We start from the raw sequence: 17,308 nt of genomic DNA, 5'->3' as shown, positions 1-17,308 counted from the left end.
CAAGGTGTTTGTTCTATCAGCTGTTTTGGTGTATAATAGAGATTGATTATGGTATTTGGAACCTAGTTAACATTGTTCTACATACTTAAATTGTTCCATATAGCTAGTATGTATTGGAAAGAAAAGTCTTTAGTGTTTATCTACAAATTGGTTTAGAACAAATTAGTTGTTTACTTGGCAGTTTACAATTCTGAACTTGAAAGTATTTTGTTTACCACGTCAAGAAAAGACATCTTTTTAAAAAAATCAACTTACTATATGAATGCCTATTTGCCTATTTTATTTCTCTTGAGTCAAATGGCTCTACTATGTCAAAATAGATTTATGATCTTAATTTTGTTGCTACAGCAAATAATTGAAAAGTACTTCTGATTTGTAAGCATGTGTTAGAAAAGGATTTTAAAAAAGAGTTCTTTCATAACAGAGTATCAAAGTAATGGATATGCAAAAAAAATCATATTTCCTTTATGATTTTTCATAAATAAACGGAAGTACTCTTGATTGCTGCATCCTGGGCCAGAGTGACCTGCTCTGGAGTTCTGTAGGTTCAATCTTCTATAGTCCTTCTACATCTTTGATGTTGCACCACTAAAAAAATAAAGGAGTTAATTGCCTAAAACAACAAGGCAGCTTATAACTGTTGGAGTATGCAGGCAGATTTGTAGGCCCCTAACTGAGTTTGCAGTAACTGAACAGAACATGAGAAACTACAGGACAGAACATGAGAAATTACTGAAAATAATGTTGCTGAGTGAGTAGCTGGAAAAAGTTACAGATAGTACCATGACTGGTAAATGGATTTCACAGATGGTCAGGGGAGAATTTAATGAGACAAATTGCGTAGATAATTAAAGTAGGGGGGTGATCAGGATTTGGGGGAGATTATATTCTTGCACCGTCTGTGCAACAGTATCAGTAATAGTGTAATCCCACATAAACCTAAGATTATCTAGGTCACCATATCAGATATACTGAATTTATATATGAATGTGACAAAACTGGTATCAGTGGGAACAAACATTTAGGACAGGTGAATGTGAATAAAAATATGGGAAAATGCAAAGAGGTGACTAAAGGAGTGATGAAGTGAAAGTAGGCTGTCACTCATCATGCTTGTTTGCTGAGCCCTGCATCGGATCCACAAACAAAATAAATAATTCCTTCTACAGTTAAAAATAGAATTAATGTGGAATAATAGTCAAACACAACATAGTAACAGCATAATGCTTATTGACACATTAAGAAATATCCTTCTCTCAAACACTCTAATTTCCTATGTTTGGTTTTTTTTAGGTCCTTTTTGTGAGGAACCTGGCAACCCTTGTGCATCTCAGCCATGCCTGAACAGGGGCGTATGCCAATATAAGAAGTCTGGATATATTTGTAATTGTCCAGCAGGTTTTCTTGGTCACAACTGTGAAACTGATATCAATGAGTGTTCTTCAAGGCCATGTCAGAACAGAGGTACATGTATTGATTTGCCAAATGTAAGTATAAGCTTTAGAGAATATGTATTTGAACACAATGACAAACAATTTAATTCTTATTTAAGGTTACCTTTACATGCATCATAAAGAAATGTTGCGTTATATGCGTGTATCATATTTATAATACTTCTTTGGTTAAAAAGCTTGACTTCTTCATTTTCAGTTGAGATATTTGGTTATCATTTAAGAAGCTAGCAGTGCTGCTTTTTTGTTTATCTTTCTTAAATAAAATGTGATATAAAACAGCATACAATAATCTTTATTGCCTAGTAGTTTTTTATTGTTCCTTTTCCTGTGAATTATATATATATAAATATATATATTTTTTTAATAAAATGAATTCATGCATGCTTACCAAGGTTTGGTAATGGAGTCGTATTTCGTAGTATTTCAAACAGCATTGCCAATTTTCTTTCATTAACATGACTATTGTAAATACCACTGTTCACAGAGAAATAAAAAAGTAAAAGATGAGTTCAAAAACTCAGTTAAGATATATTAGTGATATATACTCATTCTCAAGAGAAAGAAAAAGTGACATCTAAGTTGCTAAAAATATGATGGATTTTTTAATTTTGCAAACTGATTTTCATCAGGGAAATGAACTTGTATATAATTGTTTAATTTATAATATGAAAAATGACTGTAAAAAGCATTATATTGCTGAGAAAAATGAGAACAGTACTTCTAATAAATATTTTGTTGTAAACTAGCTTACACTTCTTTCTGTGTAAATTATTGATTGTAGTAACTGGCAAATATCTTTTACTGTTTTTTTTTTTTTTTTTTTGTGGTTTTTTTTTCAGGGGGGTGGGGAATCATTTTCTTTCCTTCTGTGTTTATTGAATGCTCTCCGATATCTGATATACCTCATGCACTGCTATTGTTTAATAGAGACTTTCACGCTCAAACAAATTTTGAATGGACAAAAAACATAAATAAATTATAAAGCTCCAGCCAGATACGTTTAGAGCTGGACTATTTCAAGTCAGCAAACCAAGCTCTGGTATAATTTGTTCTCGAAGGCCTATTCCACTTCTCCTAATTTATGTTTAAAACCTATTTGGGGCTAGAACTGTTTTTAGTTATGCATATGTAGACTGCTTACTGTGTCTTTAGGAACACTATAATAATGAAGTGAATATTATTTTTTTATAAATTGAGTAACATAAAGTTATTAACAATTTCCTTTTCTTCTCTAGGACGTTGCATGTAGCTGTCTGCCATTGTTCACTGGCAAGTTTTGTGAGAGAACATTGAATCCATGTGAATTATTGCCATGCTTAAACAATGCAACCTGTGTATCTCAACAGCAGAACTATAAATGCCGGTAAGATTAGAAACCAATTTATTTAAATACTTCATTGGATCACTTGATGCCATTGATTGCAGAGAGAAAAGAAGTCAATTACAGAGAATACAAAAAACTAGACACTCACTTTAACAATTTTTTCTTAATTTGGGTGGTGTATTGTGTAATTCTTGAAAACTCTTGAAGTATCAAAAGGAACATTTATGGAGGTATAAATTGCTTAGTCATTAATTGTGTAAGATGAAATATATAAATCCTGACACTGAGAACAATTGACACAATTAAATTACAGATACTACTCCCATTGAGACAGACTGATGCTTATGTTATGTTTCTAAAAGGATAAGACAACTGTATTCATTCCTAATTCACAGACGTGCATTAGTAGCTCTTACACTGATCCTTCAAGAACCATATTAAAAATTGCTTTATTCAGAAAGACCACACTGAAGCTTATTCTCTTGCAAATTATGGAAGATTCAGTGGGCATATAATTTTATTCAATTTTAAATAGCTTTATAGATGTTTTTTTACACTACTGAGGAATACAATTTTTTCTCTTTAATTTTCCTTGGCTTTTATCTGCTTGCCTTAAAATAAGTCCTACTAAGCATTACTGAAGTGTAGAAAGCAACTTGCAAATTTTAGGACATTCATTAATGTAGGAAATTGAAAGCTGTGTTACACAAAAGTCTGAAAACACATTCTGAGTGAACTTAAAAACTGAAAACACATAACAAAAGTATAGAACATAAAGTCATAATCCATAAAAAATTTGGCTAAAATGTCTGTAAACTTTAATATATGTAGAACTATATTTACAACTGTCCATACCAGATAAACTTTTTTTCATTATTATATCTACATATATGCAGATATACATATCCACACATATACAGAGGTAGGTTTTTACATATAAATATGTAAAGCACAGATTGACAATGTTCTCATTCACAATATTTTTGATCTAGATATAAGATATTAATAATTTACTATTAAATATCCAGTCTTCTACACAGTATGAAGCTGCATGAATTAGTATGAACTGTTGCCTAAAGCTTACATTTAAAGTATGCATAATGTGGACAATTAATAACAAGATATAGATTGCCCTTTCTAAAAATATTAATAATAATAACAAAAAAAAAATCATAGCCCTGTGTGTAATTTAGTTTCAGTAGTTTATAATTTCAAAAAGCACTGCTGGAGATGATGGTTTACTGTGAACCTTGTACCACTGAATGTAGTTAAAAAGTAACTGTGGAAAGGCATGGTGATTTAAGAGACTAAGAGTGGCAGACATTATACTGATCAATATAATGGAAAGTAAAAAAGGACAATTAACAAGCCATTTATATTGATTATAAAGACAACCACTTGAATTATTGTTTGGGGCCCAAAAAATGTGCAAATCTGTTTAACACTATTATAAAAAACAAAGATCCTATTAATACCAGTGTTGCTGAAATTATATCTTTAATAGTTGTGCATCATTAATGTATACTGTTATGCTCTTCGTAAAATACATATTTAACAATGTGACAATTAAGTCACATTTGTGGAAAGATAGTTTGAAAAATAATATGATTTTTAAGTTTACTTTTTTCAATACCAGGAATGATTTTGAAAGGAGAGTAATCGCTTACAGAAAACATTGTGAATACAGTAATGGACAGTGCATGCTTCAACTCTGTAAAATATCATAGGCCTGGCACTGAACATACTGTTCAAGTAGAATTTTTTGCTAGCGTTCTTTCCACATAATATTCCCCAACATCCAAGCTAGACAATGGGCTTTCTTGGTGAAGGAAAAGATTTACTCCAAAACATGATTCATCCTTTTCAAAGTGAGGTATTCAAGGTGAGATGAAGCATTTTCTGAAGGATCCCAAAGAGGTACAGAGAAAGCCCAGACTGCTGTCCTAAAGTAGATACTAAAACAGCAGATTTTGATACAAGATGAAAATGTTTACACTGGAAATAGTTTGCTCAGCTTTAGTTGTAACATTCAGTCCCTGTGGGATCCAATTAGTTTTGTTTTTTTTTTTTTTACTAGTATTGCAAATTTTAAACAGTTTGTTGCTAATATATTAAAGTGATTTTCTATTACATTCTTTTTTCTTTTGTGAAAATAAAATCAGATTTACACAATAATTTTTCACAATAATAGAAATTGTATGTATATTTATACCCATATAGTAGGAATAAAGACCTTGTTGCTAGTTTCATTTTATTTTGGTTCCTCCTTTATGAGGAAAGGCTGAGAGACCTGGGTCTGTTCAGCCTTGAAAAAAGAAGACTCAGAGAGGGTCTGATCTATAAATATCTAGGGAGCAGGAGGCAAAGGGATGAGACTGGAGTCTTCTCTGCAGTTTGTGGTGAGAGAAGAAAGAGAAATGGCCACAAAGTGAGGCATAGAAAGATCTGCACAAATGTGCATGGGAACTCTGTCACAGTGAGGGTGGCAGAGCACTGGAACATGTTGCCCAGAGAGGTGGTGGAGTCTCCTCTGGAAACATTCAGTACCTGCCTGAACGCCTACCTGTGCAACCTGGGCTAGGGAGCTGCTTTGGTAGGGAGTTGGACTTGATAATTTCTAGAGGTCCCTTCCAACCTCTACCATTCTGTGATTCTGTGGCTGTCCCTATTTTATCTGCTTCTCCTTTTGCTCATCTGCATTCTGTTTATATCCATCAGCATCCAAGCTTCAATCTACTTCTTTGAGAAAGTAATTGTTTTCCAGTCTCAACATATAAACAAACAGATTCAATTTAATTTTCTTCACTTTGGTTACAATGTATGACTATATAGTATCCTAAGTTCATCTATTCAGTCTTCGTATCATGTACAACCTAACAGTCTAATAGCAGCATTTGTTCTTAAATGTCAAAATTTAAGGTGAATTCAAATAGGCACTAAACAAGTATATCCATCACAATAAATTGTCATTGTTTACTTTGTGTCTTCTTCCACTATTTGTGTTCTTTAGGACAATAAAAATTCTCAAAAATTTTCACAAAATTTACAAAAGCAATTCTGTACCATTATCATGATTTTCATCTTTTGAACTGAAGCATTAGATAATGTGCCCTTCACAGGACATACATACAAACAAATAAAAAGAGAAAACAGAAAAATTTCTGTTTATTACTTTGAAGTTCAACAAACACAATTTTTCAGCTAACTGGACATTTCATTTACTAAGTATTTTAATTTCACACTACCAGATAGAGTTTAAAAGGAAGAACACGCTAGGCTTGTCTCTAAGGAAATTTGACAGGGATTATATATCTACCAAAGAACAAGAGCTTTTGCAATCTGTCTTCTAATATTTTATTTTGAGCAAGATAAAAATATTCAAATATTTATTTTTCTATAGTATCCTCTTATTTTCTTTCATTAAGACTTCTCTACTACTCATTTGAATTTTGTATTATTGAGTATTGGACTTCTTTTTTAAATATTGAAGGGTTAGATTAGAAAAGAATATTCTCCTATAGTGATAAACATTGGCATGAGGCAGAAAAAATATCTGTAGCTGCTTTTATGGTAGAAGCATGCCTCCATTCAGAGCACATCGAACCAACAGTCAGAAAATGGAATATTATATTTTAACTTTAAAGAAATTACTGAATACAGTTCAGTAAAAAACAAAAACAGCCATGAATTATCCTTCATACTTCATACGTCATTATTGACATGCTAGTGAAGCACTTGCAATGATCATTGCTATTTTAAACCTCGTTTACAATCAAATTTCTCATTTCTATCTCTCATAGTTAACTGACCCCTCCTTTCTAATAGATTTAGAAAATCTAATTTTTAGCTTCTTACTAGATGTTGCCTCATTCTTGATAGTTTTTTTTTTTTTCCTGAAAGATTATATTAATTGGATTGAAAATATTTATTCAACGCAAAATAATATTTTATAGAGAAGCATAAGTATCCCAAATCATGGCACTGATTTTTAATTGCTCAAAAACCTGTTCTGCTTATTTTTAATAAGTTATGAATTCTGTTCTGCTACCACAAGGACATTGTTTAATGGAATTATGGAACATAATTAAATACAATTAACTTTTAAAATCCAAGCCTTCTAAAATATGCTGGTGTATTTGCAGCTGCATGCCAGGATTCACGGGGAAGAACTGTGAGGAAGTAATTGACTACTGCAGGCTGCTCAGCATCAACTGTCTGAATGAGGGATTGTGTCTTAATATAATTGGAGGATTCACTGTAAGTAATTTAATATATGTTAAACTAATTCAGTGCTCCAAAGCTGCTTCGGACAACCAGAACTTGAAATGCATTCATTAGTCTCAGAGACAAGACAGATATACATTTATGTATTTGTTATTTATTTATTTTTATTTAAATCAATAACATAAAGATTATTCACTGTGTTTATATGGATGTTTTTTATTACTTTTCTACTGATACAATGACTGATATGATGAGTGATATGGTATAGAATCAGAGAATCATTCAATTTGGAAAAGGTCCATAAGATTGGCAAGTCCAGCTCTCATCTAAAATTACCAAGTCTGTCACTAAATCACATCCCTAAATGCCACATCTGCATGTCTTTTAAATGCCTCCAGGGATGGCAACTTCATCACTTCCCTGAGAACTTCTGTAAGACATCTTGACAAAGCATTGATGAATTTTAAAAAATTGCATGCTGTTGAATCTTAAGTTCTAATTTGTAGATGGATTTTGGATTTGAAATTCTTCTCCAGCTTAGTTTCAAAGGTAGCAATTAGAAATGGAACAGTAAGGTTGTATTTTTCAAAATTATTGTTTTATTGGCACAAATTCTTTGGTACAACTCATCATTAAGTACAGGTAATTTTAATATAAATAACTATTCTACTTAAATTTGTTATGTTCATTTACTTACATATGTTTTTAAAATTACTTCTATTAAGAAATATCTCTAACTAATATATGTTAAATTTATTCTACTTATATTTATACTTAGTTACAGGAAGCATTTATTGCTGATCCCATGGTGTCAGATAAAAACAAGAATTGTTGCTTCTTAGGAAACTGACTTTCCCATGCTTCATGTCCTCAAATTTTTATACATTCATTTATTACACATCATATTTCAAAATACAGCTGTAGTGGTAAAAAAAGGGAAATCCTTTGTTCTTTCTATTGTTTTCCATCACCCTGGGAACTGAAGTAATGAAGTATACATTGAAACAGGATTTATCAATAGAAAAATAGTGTGTAGATGCATAATTGTGGCTAGCATAGCTTAATGAAAACAGATCACATTGGACATAGCTCACTTATTGAGATAGACAGAGATGGAGAAATATTTTCTGCTGCAATTCTCTCACTAAGCAAAATAAATAATTTGAAAAAGCTCAGTATTAAGGAAAAAAAATCTAGCTCTATAACATACTGCAGTGGATCTAGGCCAGCCAAAATATTGGTGCAGAGAAGATGTCTTGCTTCCAGAAGTGAAACGTTTTCCATTTTATAGCCTTCCTCCCTCCTCAAACGAAGCACAAAATTCTACTGTGTGAATTGCTGGATGTATATGCTATGGCCAGCTTCCAAGAGAGCTGTAACAGAAGTAAATTTCTTTCATAGGTAAATTTTTGAATATTTTTTTCAGAATTAGAAAAAAAATATAAACAGAGCTTTTAAATATCCAAATGCTCAGTAAAATATTATCAGCTTGAAGTCTTAGAAATCTTTGAAGCAGTTGTTGACAAGCTTAGTAGCTGCTTAGTAACTGCTTCACCAGCTTAGTCGCCTTACTCTGAACACGCTCCAGGGCCTCAATGTCCTTCTTGGCAGTGAGAGGCACAAAACTGAATACAGTAATCGAGGTGCAGCCTCAACAGTGCTGAGTACAGGAGGACAATTACTTCCCTGCTCCTGCTGGCTACATTATTTCTGATACAAGCCAGGATGCCATTGGCCTTTCTGGCCACCTGGGCACACTGCTGGTTCATGTTTAGCTGAGCATCAAACAATACTCCCAGGTCAGTTAGCTCTACTTAGTTATTTGTAAATCATATTAAATTAACTAAAATAGAATGAAGCACCAAATAGAACAATAATTATAAATTGGGAATTATTGTCCCTTGATAGTGTTTTCGTGGACTAGTGATTGTAATAGCTTGTTCATCTCAATGTATCCTCCTCTTGGAGAGTCAGAACTCAGGTGAGACTACTAGAGACCATTGGATTAGGAATTACAGATGCTCAGTGCACTGTGCCTCTGTACCCAACATCATCATATTGAATACTGATAAAATCAGGACCATATAGTGGAAACTACACATTTCCCTTGATATGTGCAGATAGCTACAGAGAATAGTTCTAATTATGCAAATCTGATCAGCATTTCTATGCTATTAGAAAAAGAAAGTGTTCTAAGAAAGGAGAATGCAATGCTTCATGTTTAGGAAAAACTCTACCAGTGACTGTTTTCTCAGTGACAATTAAGGCAGCTTTGAGCTCCTGTTAGATATTTGACATGAGATCTCAATAAATTGTTGATGAAGAGAGCAGCACAATCCATGCCATCAAAGACAGAAGCACTTCTGTGTGGACATAATTCTGTGGCTGTCAGTAGAAGGCATATCATGGGCAGTTCTATGATGAAAATTGTTTTAATGAGGCTGAAAAACAGATTATTCCTTAAGGAAGTGTTTTGTAGGATACAGATATTTTAAAATTATATTCCTAAATGTATGTAGAGATTCACAGAGTTTAAGTAGTCCTTGGGCCATCAGTTTTCCTTAGGTGGAAAAAGAAACCAAAACAGTGGAACATCTAAATTTAAAATATTTAATTCTAGGTACCAAAAGATGTTAAACTCATACTAGCATGGAAATACTAAATTGTTTTGTGCTTAATTCTGTGCAGCTGTTTTTTGCATGCACCACTGACTGCACCAAAAGCATTTTCAAAAATTGTTGTGTAGTAAAATACAACATAATGCAGTCTGTCAGCAGTTTTTAGTTGGATCAGGAAGGCCAGGTCACAGCTGTCTTGTCTAAGTGCAGCAAACATTAAATTTCATGAGGATATACTACTGTGGGATCCAAAACCCAGGATTCCTATGGAAAACTAAGTGCTGGAGAACCCACTTTAGATGGCTTCTAATAGGCCTGCAGCAAACTCATTCCACTGATATTAAAATGATGTGACCAAAAAATTACATAAGTCAGAGCTGTCTGAATAGTATTGACATAAGAAAAAACTCTCTTTATTAGAACTCTGCAGGAGATCAAAGATAGCTCGTTTCTAAAATGTGGGAAGAAAGAGCTTCGGTTTGAGAAATTTAGATATTATTTGAACACATCATGTTTACAGGTCACAATTAAAGCATTTGAAACTAGAAATTTTCCTCTTTCAGAAAAGCTTTCTATGGAAAATTCCACTATTTACTACTGATTTGTCAGTTACTCAGTGAACTCAGGTACTGAATTTCTTCTGCTTTTGTCATGGTTTTATGATTTTTATTATCAGTATTCCACATCATAACATCATGCAGTGCACCGAGAGTTAAAGGGTTAATATTGCAGCTCCGGTCTTGGAAGAGTGAAATACAGATCTCAGAAGACTTCATTATTCTGTTTTCATTTTCTGGTTGTTGGGAAAGATAAAACTGACTGTGGGTTACAAGACAATCTCTCTTTCCCTTCTTTGGCTCTGTGCACTCACTGGCCAGTCTCACCTACATCATTAGAGTAAGGCCTTCAGTTTTAAGACACTCTCACTCTCATTTGTTTCTTCAGTTCTGATTATATTGTATTATATTGTGTATCTCACATTACACAATCATATTTAGAAAATTAGTTTTCTCCCTTATGTTTTTGCTGCTGTTTTGTTTTTAGGACCATATCTCTACCTTTTCCCCCTTCCCCTTTTCCCAGGGCATGTGTCCATTGGTCTTTCCACCCCATTAGTCATGGGACTAGGTTGAACTGAGCTGGAACTGTTACAGCTTTTCAGCTGCAATTTTGGATTCACTTTTTAAAATCTATATAATTTCTATTAACCTCCTAAAGATTATGTAGTATAGTTTATTTTTCTTTGATATCCATTACATAGGAAAAAATATAATTAATTATATCATCTGATTCAACAGCTTTATCCTAAACACCGCTACCTGCTTGCTCCATATTAGAGAATGAAGGACACTATTTTACGGAAAAAAATAAATAAATACAGGCTTAAGTTAAATCTCACTTTAAAACTGACAGATTCTGAAAGTGTAAATGAATTGTAGATTAGAGCAGAAATTTATTCAATGAAACCATCCTATTATTTATTTTGACAATAACTTTCTTCTTAAAAAAAATCTAAACAAATTTTGCCAACAAAAACACATTTCAACAGACTTTTCTACCCTCATGGTCACTTCTGTTTTTATTAAATTGATTTTATAAAGAAAAGTCATCCATTTGCAGTTAATAGTATTTTCTCAGCACTTTGAATCTGAAATTCTACAACAAATTATAAGGATCTGTTATCTTTACCTTTCTGTGAGGATGGGAAAAAAAAGGCATTCAAATAAGATATCACGGAGGGAACATGCATTTTTCTGCAAGTACCTTAGATCTCTGCTTAAGGTATTCTTGTTTCTTTGTCTCTAATCCCTACCATTAAAGTTAAGCAAATAAATAAAGATTGAAATCAATGTTGCTAAAGAAATCAGATATTAAGCTAAATTAGTCTAAATAATGAGGATAACAGAATGGTCCATTTTCAAATTAAAGAAACCTGGAAAAATTTGCAATTTCTAGAACATGATGGTGGAAAGATGAGGATTTGAAGACTGTCAGCTTGCAAACATAGCAGTTTCCTTTCTGTGGAGAGACAAAAGATGGTGTTCTTTTGTTTCAAACAATGAATTGCATAGCATTTAAGGAATCCAAAGGCTAATTACAACTTCCTGTAGAAGTGAATCTGTGGGAGAAGAATGTGAATCCCTACAGCATTTGCAAGCAGGGCATTTCAAATAGCTACATATTTTTCTTATTTCTTTCTTGGTCACACGTTATGGAAGGTCTAAGCGCAGATTAAAAATGCATTCCACTTCGTGCACTGTGTAAAATGAACTCATTCACAACTTTGTTTTCCTAAATGCTTCTTACCATGTTATGAGCAACAATCTGTCAACTTACACAATTTGTAAAAGCCTACTTTGCCAATGTGCCATTCTCCCATCATCCTGAAAAGCCACTGATACATTGATAACCAAAAGGCTGAGATAAATGAACCAAAAACTGTATCAAAAAGATGAAGTCAGAGCAGTTTCAATGTAAGGGCAATTTCCATTTGCATGTACCACACCTGAGACAAGGACTGAACAAATCATAGATAATACCTGAAGAGCAAGGATGTGTTGGCAAGCAAATAAACAGTAGACAAACATTAAAGAGAGGGACAAGGATCTTCACAATCACTGTGGGGCTTTCAATTACACCAGCTGTTGCTGATTCCAAGCAAATATTTACATTTTCTTTGAGAACCTGTCCTGATACTGGAATGTGAAATTTAATGTGGGGATTGTTGTCAATAGATGTGCTTTTCAAAATAGTAGCAGAAACTTGCTCATTCCTGCCTTGTGTTTATACAGAGCAGTGGAGGCAGACTATGCTGTAAAGGTAGAGCAAAATCAAAAAGGAGTCTTGTTTTTAACTTCTACGTACATCTTGCAGGAAATATTTTCTGTAAACATCCAGCATATGCTTGAGAATTACTGACTGATAGAAGCTTGTATGTATTAACCAGATCAAAAAACCACCTGATTATGTACCAACACATATACCTTTCAGAGAATCGCTCTCCAGTCACTTCATTTTTGCTTTCTTATATGGACAGGTATTTAATAGAGTACATCAAATGCAATATACTCTGCAATCCACTGTAAGAGGACAGAAATAATAAAAAAGGTCAGTATCTAAAATCTTGTCCTGAAGATAGCTCTATGGCTGCTCATGTAATACACTTTTGATTCTTTTCCTCACAACTGTCTATCAAAGCTATAGCGGTTATACTTGGGGTTTTATGGGATACTTGAGATATTTCAGTAACAGAATGTGTACCAAGAGGCTATCTGGATGAAAAAGTACAAATGAATTACGAGTACAAATGAATAACTGGTAACACCAGAGGCCACATATTGTAGTTTAGATTAAAAAATCAAATGTATGCCATCCAAGAATCATCATATTCACTACTAAAGAAGAGAGGCTTACATACTAACAAAGAACTGTTTTCACTGAATTTGAATATATAAATTCTTTTATAGGGATCAGGGAAGAGGGAAGGAGTACAGAATCTCTCACTTGTTCCCACCTTGACCCTTTTCAAATACAGATAAGCTGAACGCTTTCACAAAACATGAGCATAAATTATAATCCAACAGACAAAACTATAAGACTCATTCATAACCAGATGTGTTTTGCTCTTGTGGGTGCAGAATTTGAGCCATCAGCCAGCTGCTAGGATGGGGATCAGTCTGCTTTTTCCACAAGAGTGGCGAGCAGCGCCAAGCCTGCAGGCATAAGTTAAACCCCAGATCAGCCTGAACAAATTTTGCAAATTCTGCTGCCACAGTTTCCTCTCCTCCACTTTGTAAATTGTTCTCTAGGGAGTCACTATCAGTCCTAATGCTCTTTGACAATAGTTTATCTCCAGAAGTCCAGCTGAATTTATAACCCGGAAGCAAAAATCTTCCAACTTGAGCTACATCAGTCACTCTGCTTAGATCTCATAGCCCTAAGAAGGCCACAGACATACTCTCAGAAAACCCATTTGTATTTACTGCATGAGAGGAGAAACAAGTTCTAGATAGCATACTTAGAATGAGAAGGAAGTGTAGCTGATAGAAGCAATCCCTTGTTCAACATATGTGGTTCTTAAAAAAAAAAAAAAAGAAAAGCCACTAGGGCTCTTTTAAAGCCCTCTTCACTGTATCAATCAACATTTGTTTTCTGAGAATAAAAAAAAAAGCCTTAAGGAAGCAAACATTTAATATGTTTGGCATACTATATATTAAAGCAGTTGGTTGGAGTGATAAAATTGTTATGAATATTTATAACAGTTCTGCTAGCAATGCTAGAAGCAATGAAAATTGGCACTGCAAAACCTACTGCTCTCAGATGCAATTTTTATACTTATGTACAACATATAAAATAGATTACTGTCATTTTCCTTTTTAAAATATTCTAGACTCTCTCCTACTGTTTTGTCCCCATGGACTATCTGAGCAATATAGTTCCAACTCTGCGAAGCTACTTTGCCACTGTCATTAATTCTGCTGATGTAGCTCTTGTATTTGTCCTTCCAGCTGACTGTTCAAACAGCAGCAGTTCAAAGTCAGATATTTCCATTTGGGGCTACTTTTGCACAAGTTAATTAGCCAATTTCCTTCCACACAGTAGTAGTTAGTCTACAGAGGAGTTCACATAAATTTTAACGCATCCTGTACAGTTTTGTGCTTCTTCAGTATTTAATTGGAACTTTATCAAAACAACCTTTTCCTACTTTTCTATTGAAATAAACAAGATCAAAGAACCATAAGTGTGTTTCACACACTCTATTAACTGTCTCTGAACATTACAGAAGCTAATGAACAGTGGAATTATTCATGTAATGAACTAAATATTCTGCTTTACAAGTGTTAATTTAGAAGAAAAATATTAAAGCTCTGATAAAGCAATTTGAACAGAGGTAAAGATACAATGTGCCTTAATTAGAATACAGTTCATCTTAGTTGATATAATAATGGCAGATAGTTACATACAAACACATAATAAAATACATTGCAGATAATCCATAAGAATTTTGTGTTTCATTTTTAAACAAACTTTCTACAAGAAGATGGCACAGACATTCTGATCCAGTGTCGGCAAAGCAAACATAAGTATAATACAGAAAAACAAAAAAAAGTAAATCATCCATGTATGCTGAGGGTGTTGGCCAAGGTGATTGCTGAACCACTCTATTGTTTCTGAGAGGTCTTGGAGAATGCGAGAGGTGCCTGAAGATTGGAGGATAGCCAATGTCACTCTGATCTTCAGAAAGGGCAAGAAGGAGGATCTGGGAAACTACAGGCCAGTCAACCTCACCTCTGTCCCTGGAAAGGTGATGGAACAGTTTGTTCTGGATGCCATCTCCAGGCACTTGGAAGAGAAGAGAGCTATCAGGGGTAGTCAGCATGGATTCACCAAGGAGAGGTCATGCTCAACCAACTTGATAGCCTTCTGTGATGCCATTCCAGGCTGGGTGGATAGGGAAAGAGCAGTGGACGTTGTCTACCTTGAATTCAGCAAGGCATTTGACCCTGTTTCCCACAGCATCCTTATAACAAAGTCGAAGAGGTGTGGAGTAGAAGTGTGGATGGTGAGGTGGGTTGAGAACTGGCTGAACAGGAGAGCTCAGAGGGTTGTAATCAGTGGTGCAGTCCAGTTGGAGGCCTGGACTTAGAGGTGTTCTTCAGGGGTCAGTGCCGGGTCTGGTCCTGTTCAACATCTTCATCAATGACCACGATGAGGGGATACAGTCCTCAGCACGTTTGCTACAAAGCTGGGAGGAATGGCTGACACACTGGAAGGCTGTGCTGCCATTCAGCAAGACCTGGACAGGGTGGAGAATTGGGCAGAAAGAAACTGGATGAGGTTTAACAAGAGCAAGTATATAGTCTTGCACCTAGGGAGGAATAAGTGCATACACTGGTACAGGTTGGCAGTGACCTGCTGGAGAGGAGCTCTGAGAAGAGGGACCTGGGTGTCCTGGTGGATGACAGGTTGGCTATGAGCCAGCAGTGTGCCCTGGTGGCCAAGAAGGCCAGTGGCATCCTGGGTTGCATTAAAAAGTGTGTGACCAGCAGGTTGAGGGAGGTGATCCTCCCCCTCTACTCTGCCCTGGTGAGGCCTCACCTGGAATACTGTGTCCAGTTCTGGGCTCCCCTGTACAAACAAAAGACAGAGACCTCCTGGAAAGAGTCAATGGAAGGCTACAAAGATGATAAAAGGCCTGGAATACCTCCCTTTTTAGCCAGTTTGAATCAGTGTATATCAATACATGAGCTGATGCAAATGGTGTTTCACCTATATATAAAGAAAAATGCTTACACGCTAACGTTAGTTAAGAACTGGATCTGCTTGGCCAGAGATGTTATGCAAACTCCAAAATGCAAGTTCTCAAGAGTCAGATGAATAATGTTCTAAGTACCTGAGCAACCTGAAATGATCTTGTAGTTAACCACTCTTTGAACAGAGACCTCCTGAAGTCCTTTCCAATCTCAATAATTCAAAGATTGTGTAGAGAATACTAACAACTTATAAGGTGATCTACAAAAACAACAACAACAAAAACCAACTTAGAGATTACATGACATTTTAATTGTTTTCATTGAAATAATGCCATTATTAAAGAAACGCATTTGCTTTTTGCATGACATATTGTTCATTTTAGAAATACTCTTGTGGTTATTTTCTCATTTCCCTTGACTGTGTGTGTATTTATTTCTTAAATCCTCTGCTTGAGTCAGACAACTGGCAGCTCTTAAGAGCTGTACCAGGACTGGAAAATACAGCTTATACAAACCACACAGATTACTTAACAATTTCTAGCAGTAGACTAGTGTTAGTAATGAACATATGATGATATATATATAGCAATGTAATCTGTAAAGTATATTGACTATATTTCAGTGTCAATTGTTTTAAGGTAATAGTTAGACCTTTAAAAATTTGAGTATTTTATTCTGTACCAATACTTTCATTGTAAGTAGACATGAATGTGATATGCTGTATAAGATTATGAGATGTCAGGACCATTTGGACTTGACAACATGAATAAAAATACGGTCATAATATTAAACTCCTTACACAATGGTAGGTTGTAACTATATTTCTCTTGTTTATCTGGATGCTTTTGCTGAATATATCTTAAATTACCAGGCAGCTGTGCAAAATTAAAAATTAAGTTTTTAATCTGGAAATTGCTGATTTATGAATTTCCTGTTCCATTGCCAAAACTGGTGAGTTAAGTCCACCAGACGTTTTCCATAATTTTACTGAATCATTAAAAGTCTCCACAAAACAAGGAAGCAATGAATCAGCTACTCCCAAAACAGAAATAAGAGACAATGAAAGCAGATTTACTGTTTCTTTTATGTTGGTTTCATAAATGAACCAAAACAACATTTAGAATATTCTTCCAGTGAAAAATAAATGTGCTGATTTTCTGAGTAAAAAAATACGATGTATGAAATATCTTCAGCCAATAGGAATTAAAGTGGTATCAAAGAGAAGCAAAAGATCATAACAGCAGTTGTAGGGGAACTGATATGTCACAGCTTGAACTGATGTTTGAGTGCTTGGTGAAGGCAAAGAGGGGCAGGGAGCGAATGGTCCAGAAAGCACAGGAACAATAAATTTATCTCATGATGGAAGGGGTGGACCCTAGGTCCCCCACTCTTGACTTTTTTAAGGGCTAGCCTATAAAGTGGATGAAGGCTGCT

At 34.6% G+C, this 17,308-nt stretch overlaps 1 protein-coding gene across 1 annotated transcript in view; it reads left to right on the top strand.

Annotated features, from left to right (window-relative positions):
- Window positions 1-17,308, top strand: part of EYS (eyes shut homolog) — a 718,119-nt gene that overhangs the window by 42,199 nt on the left and 658,612 nt on the right. The window contains exons 3-5 of the mRNA XM_065730862.1: window positions 1,294-1,487; window positions 2,690-2,817; window positions 6,921-7,035. Of these exons, the coding sequence (XP_065586934.1) occupies window positions 1,294-1,487; window positions 2,690-2,817; window positions 6,921-7,035 (437 nt within the window). The remainder of the gene's footprint in view (window positions 1-1,293; window positions 1,488-2,689; window positions 2,818-6,920; window positions 7,036-17,308) is intronic.

This window comes from Cyrtonyx montezumae, unplaced genomic scaffold, assembly GCF_038088225.1.
Source record: "Cyrtonyx montezumae isolate F1298 unplaced genomic scaffold, pur_monq_1.0 scaffold_13, whole genome shotgun sequence".
Lineage (NCBI taxonomy): Eukaryota > Metazoa > Chordata > Aves > Galliformes > Odontophoridae > Cyrtonyx > Cyrtonyx montezumae.
Note: the sequence above shows the minus strand (reverse complement) of the source record. Positions and strands in the feature narration are given on the sequence as shown.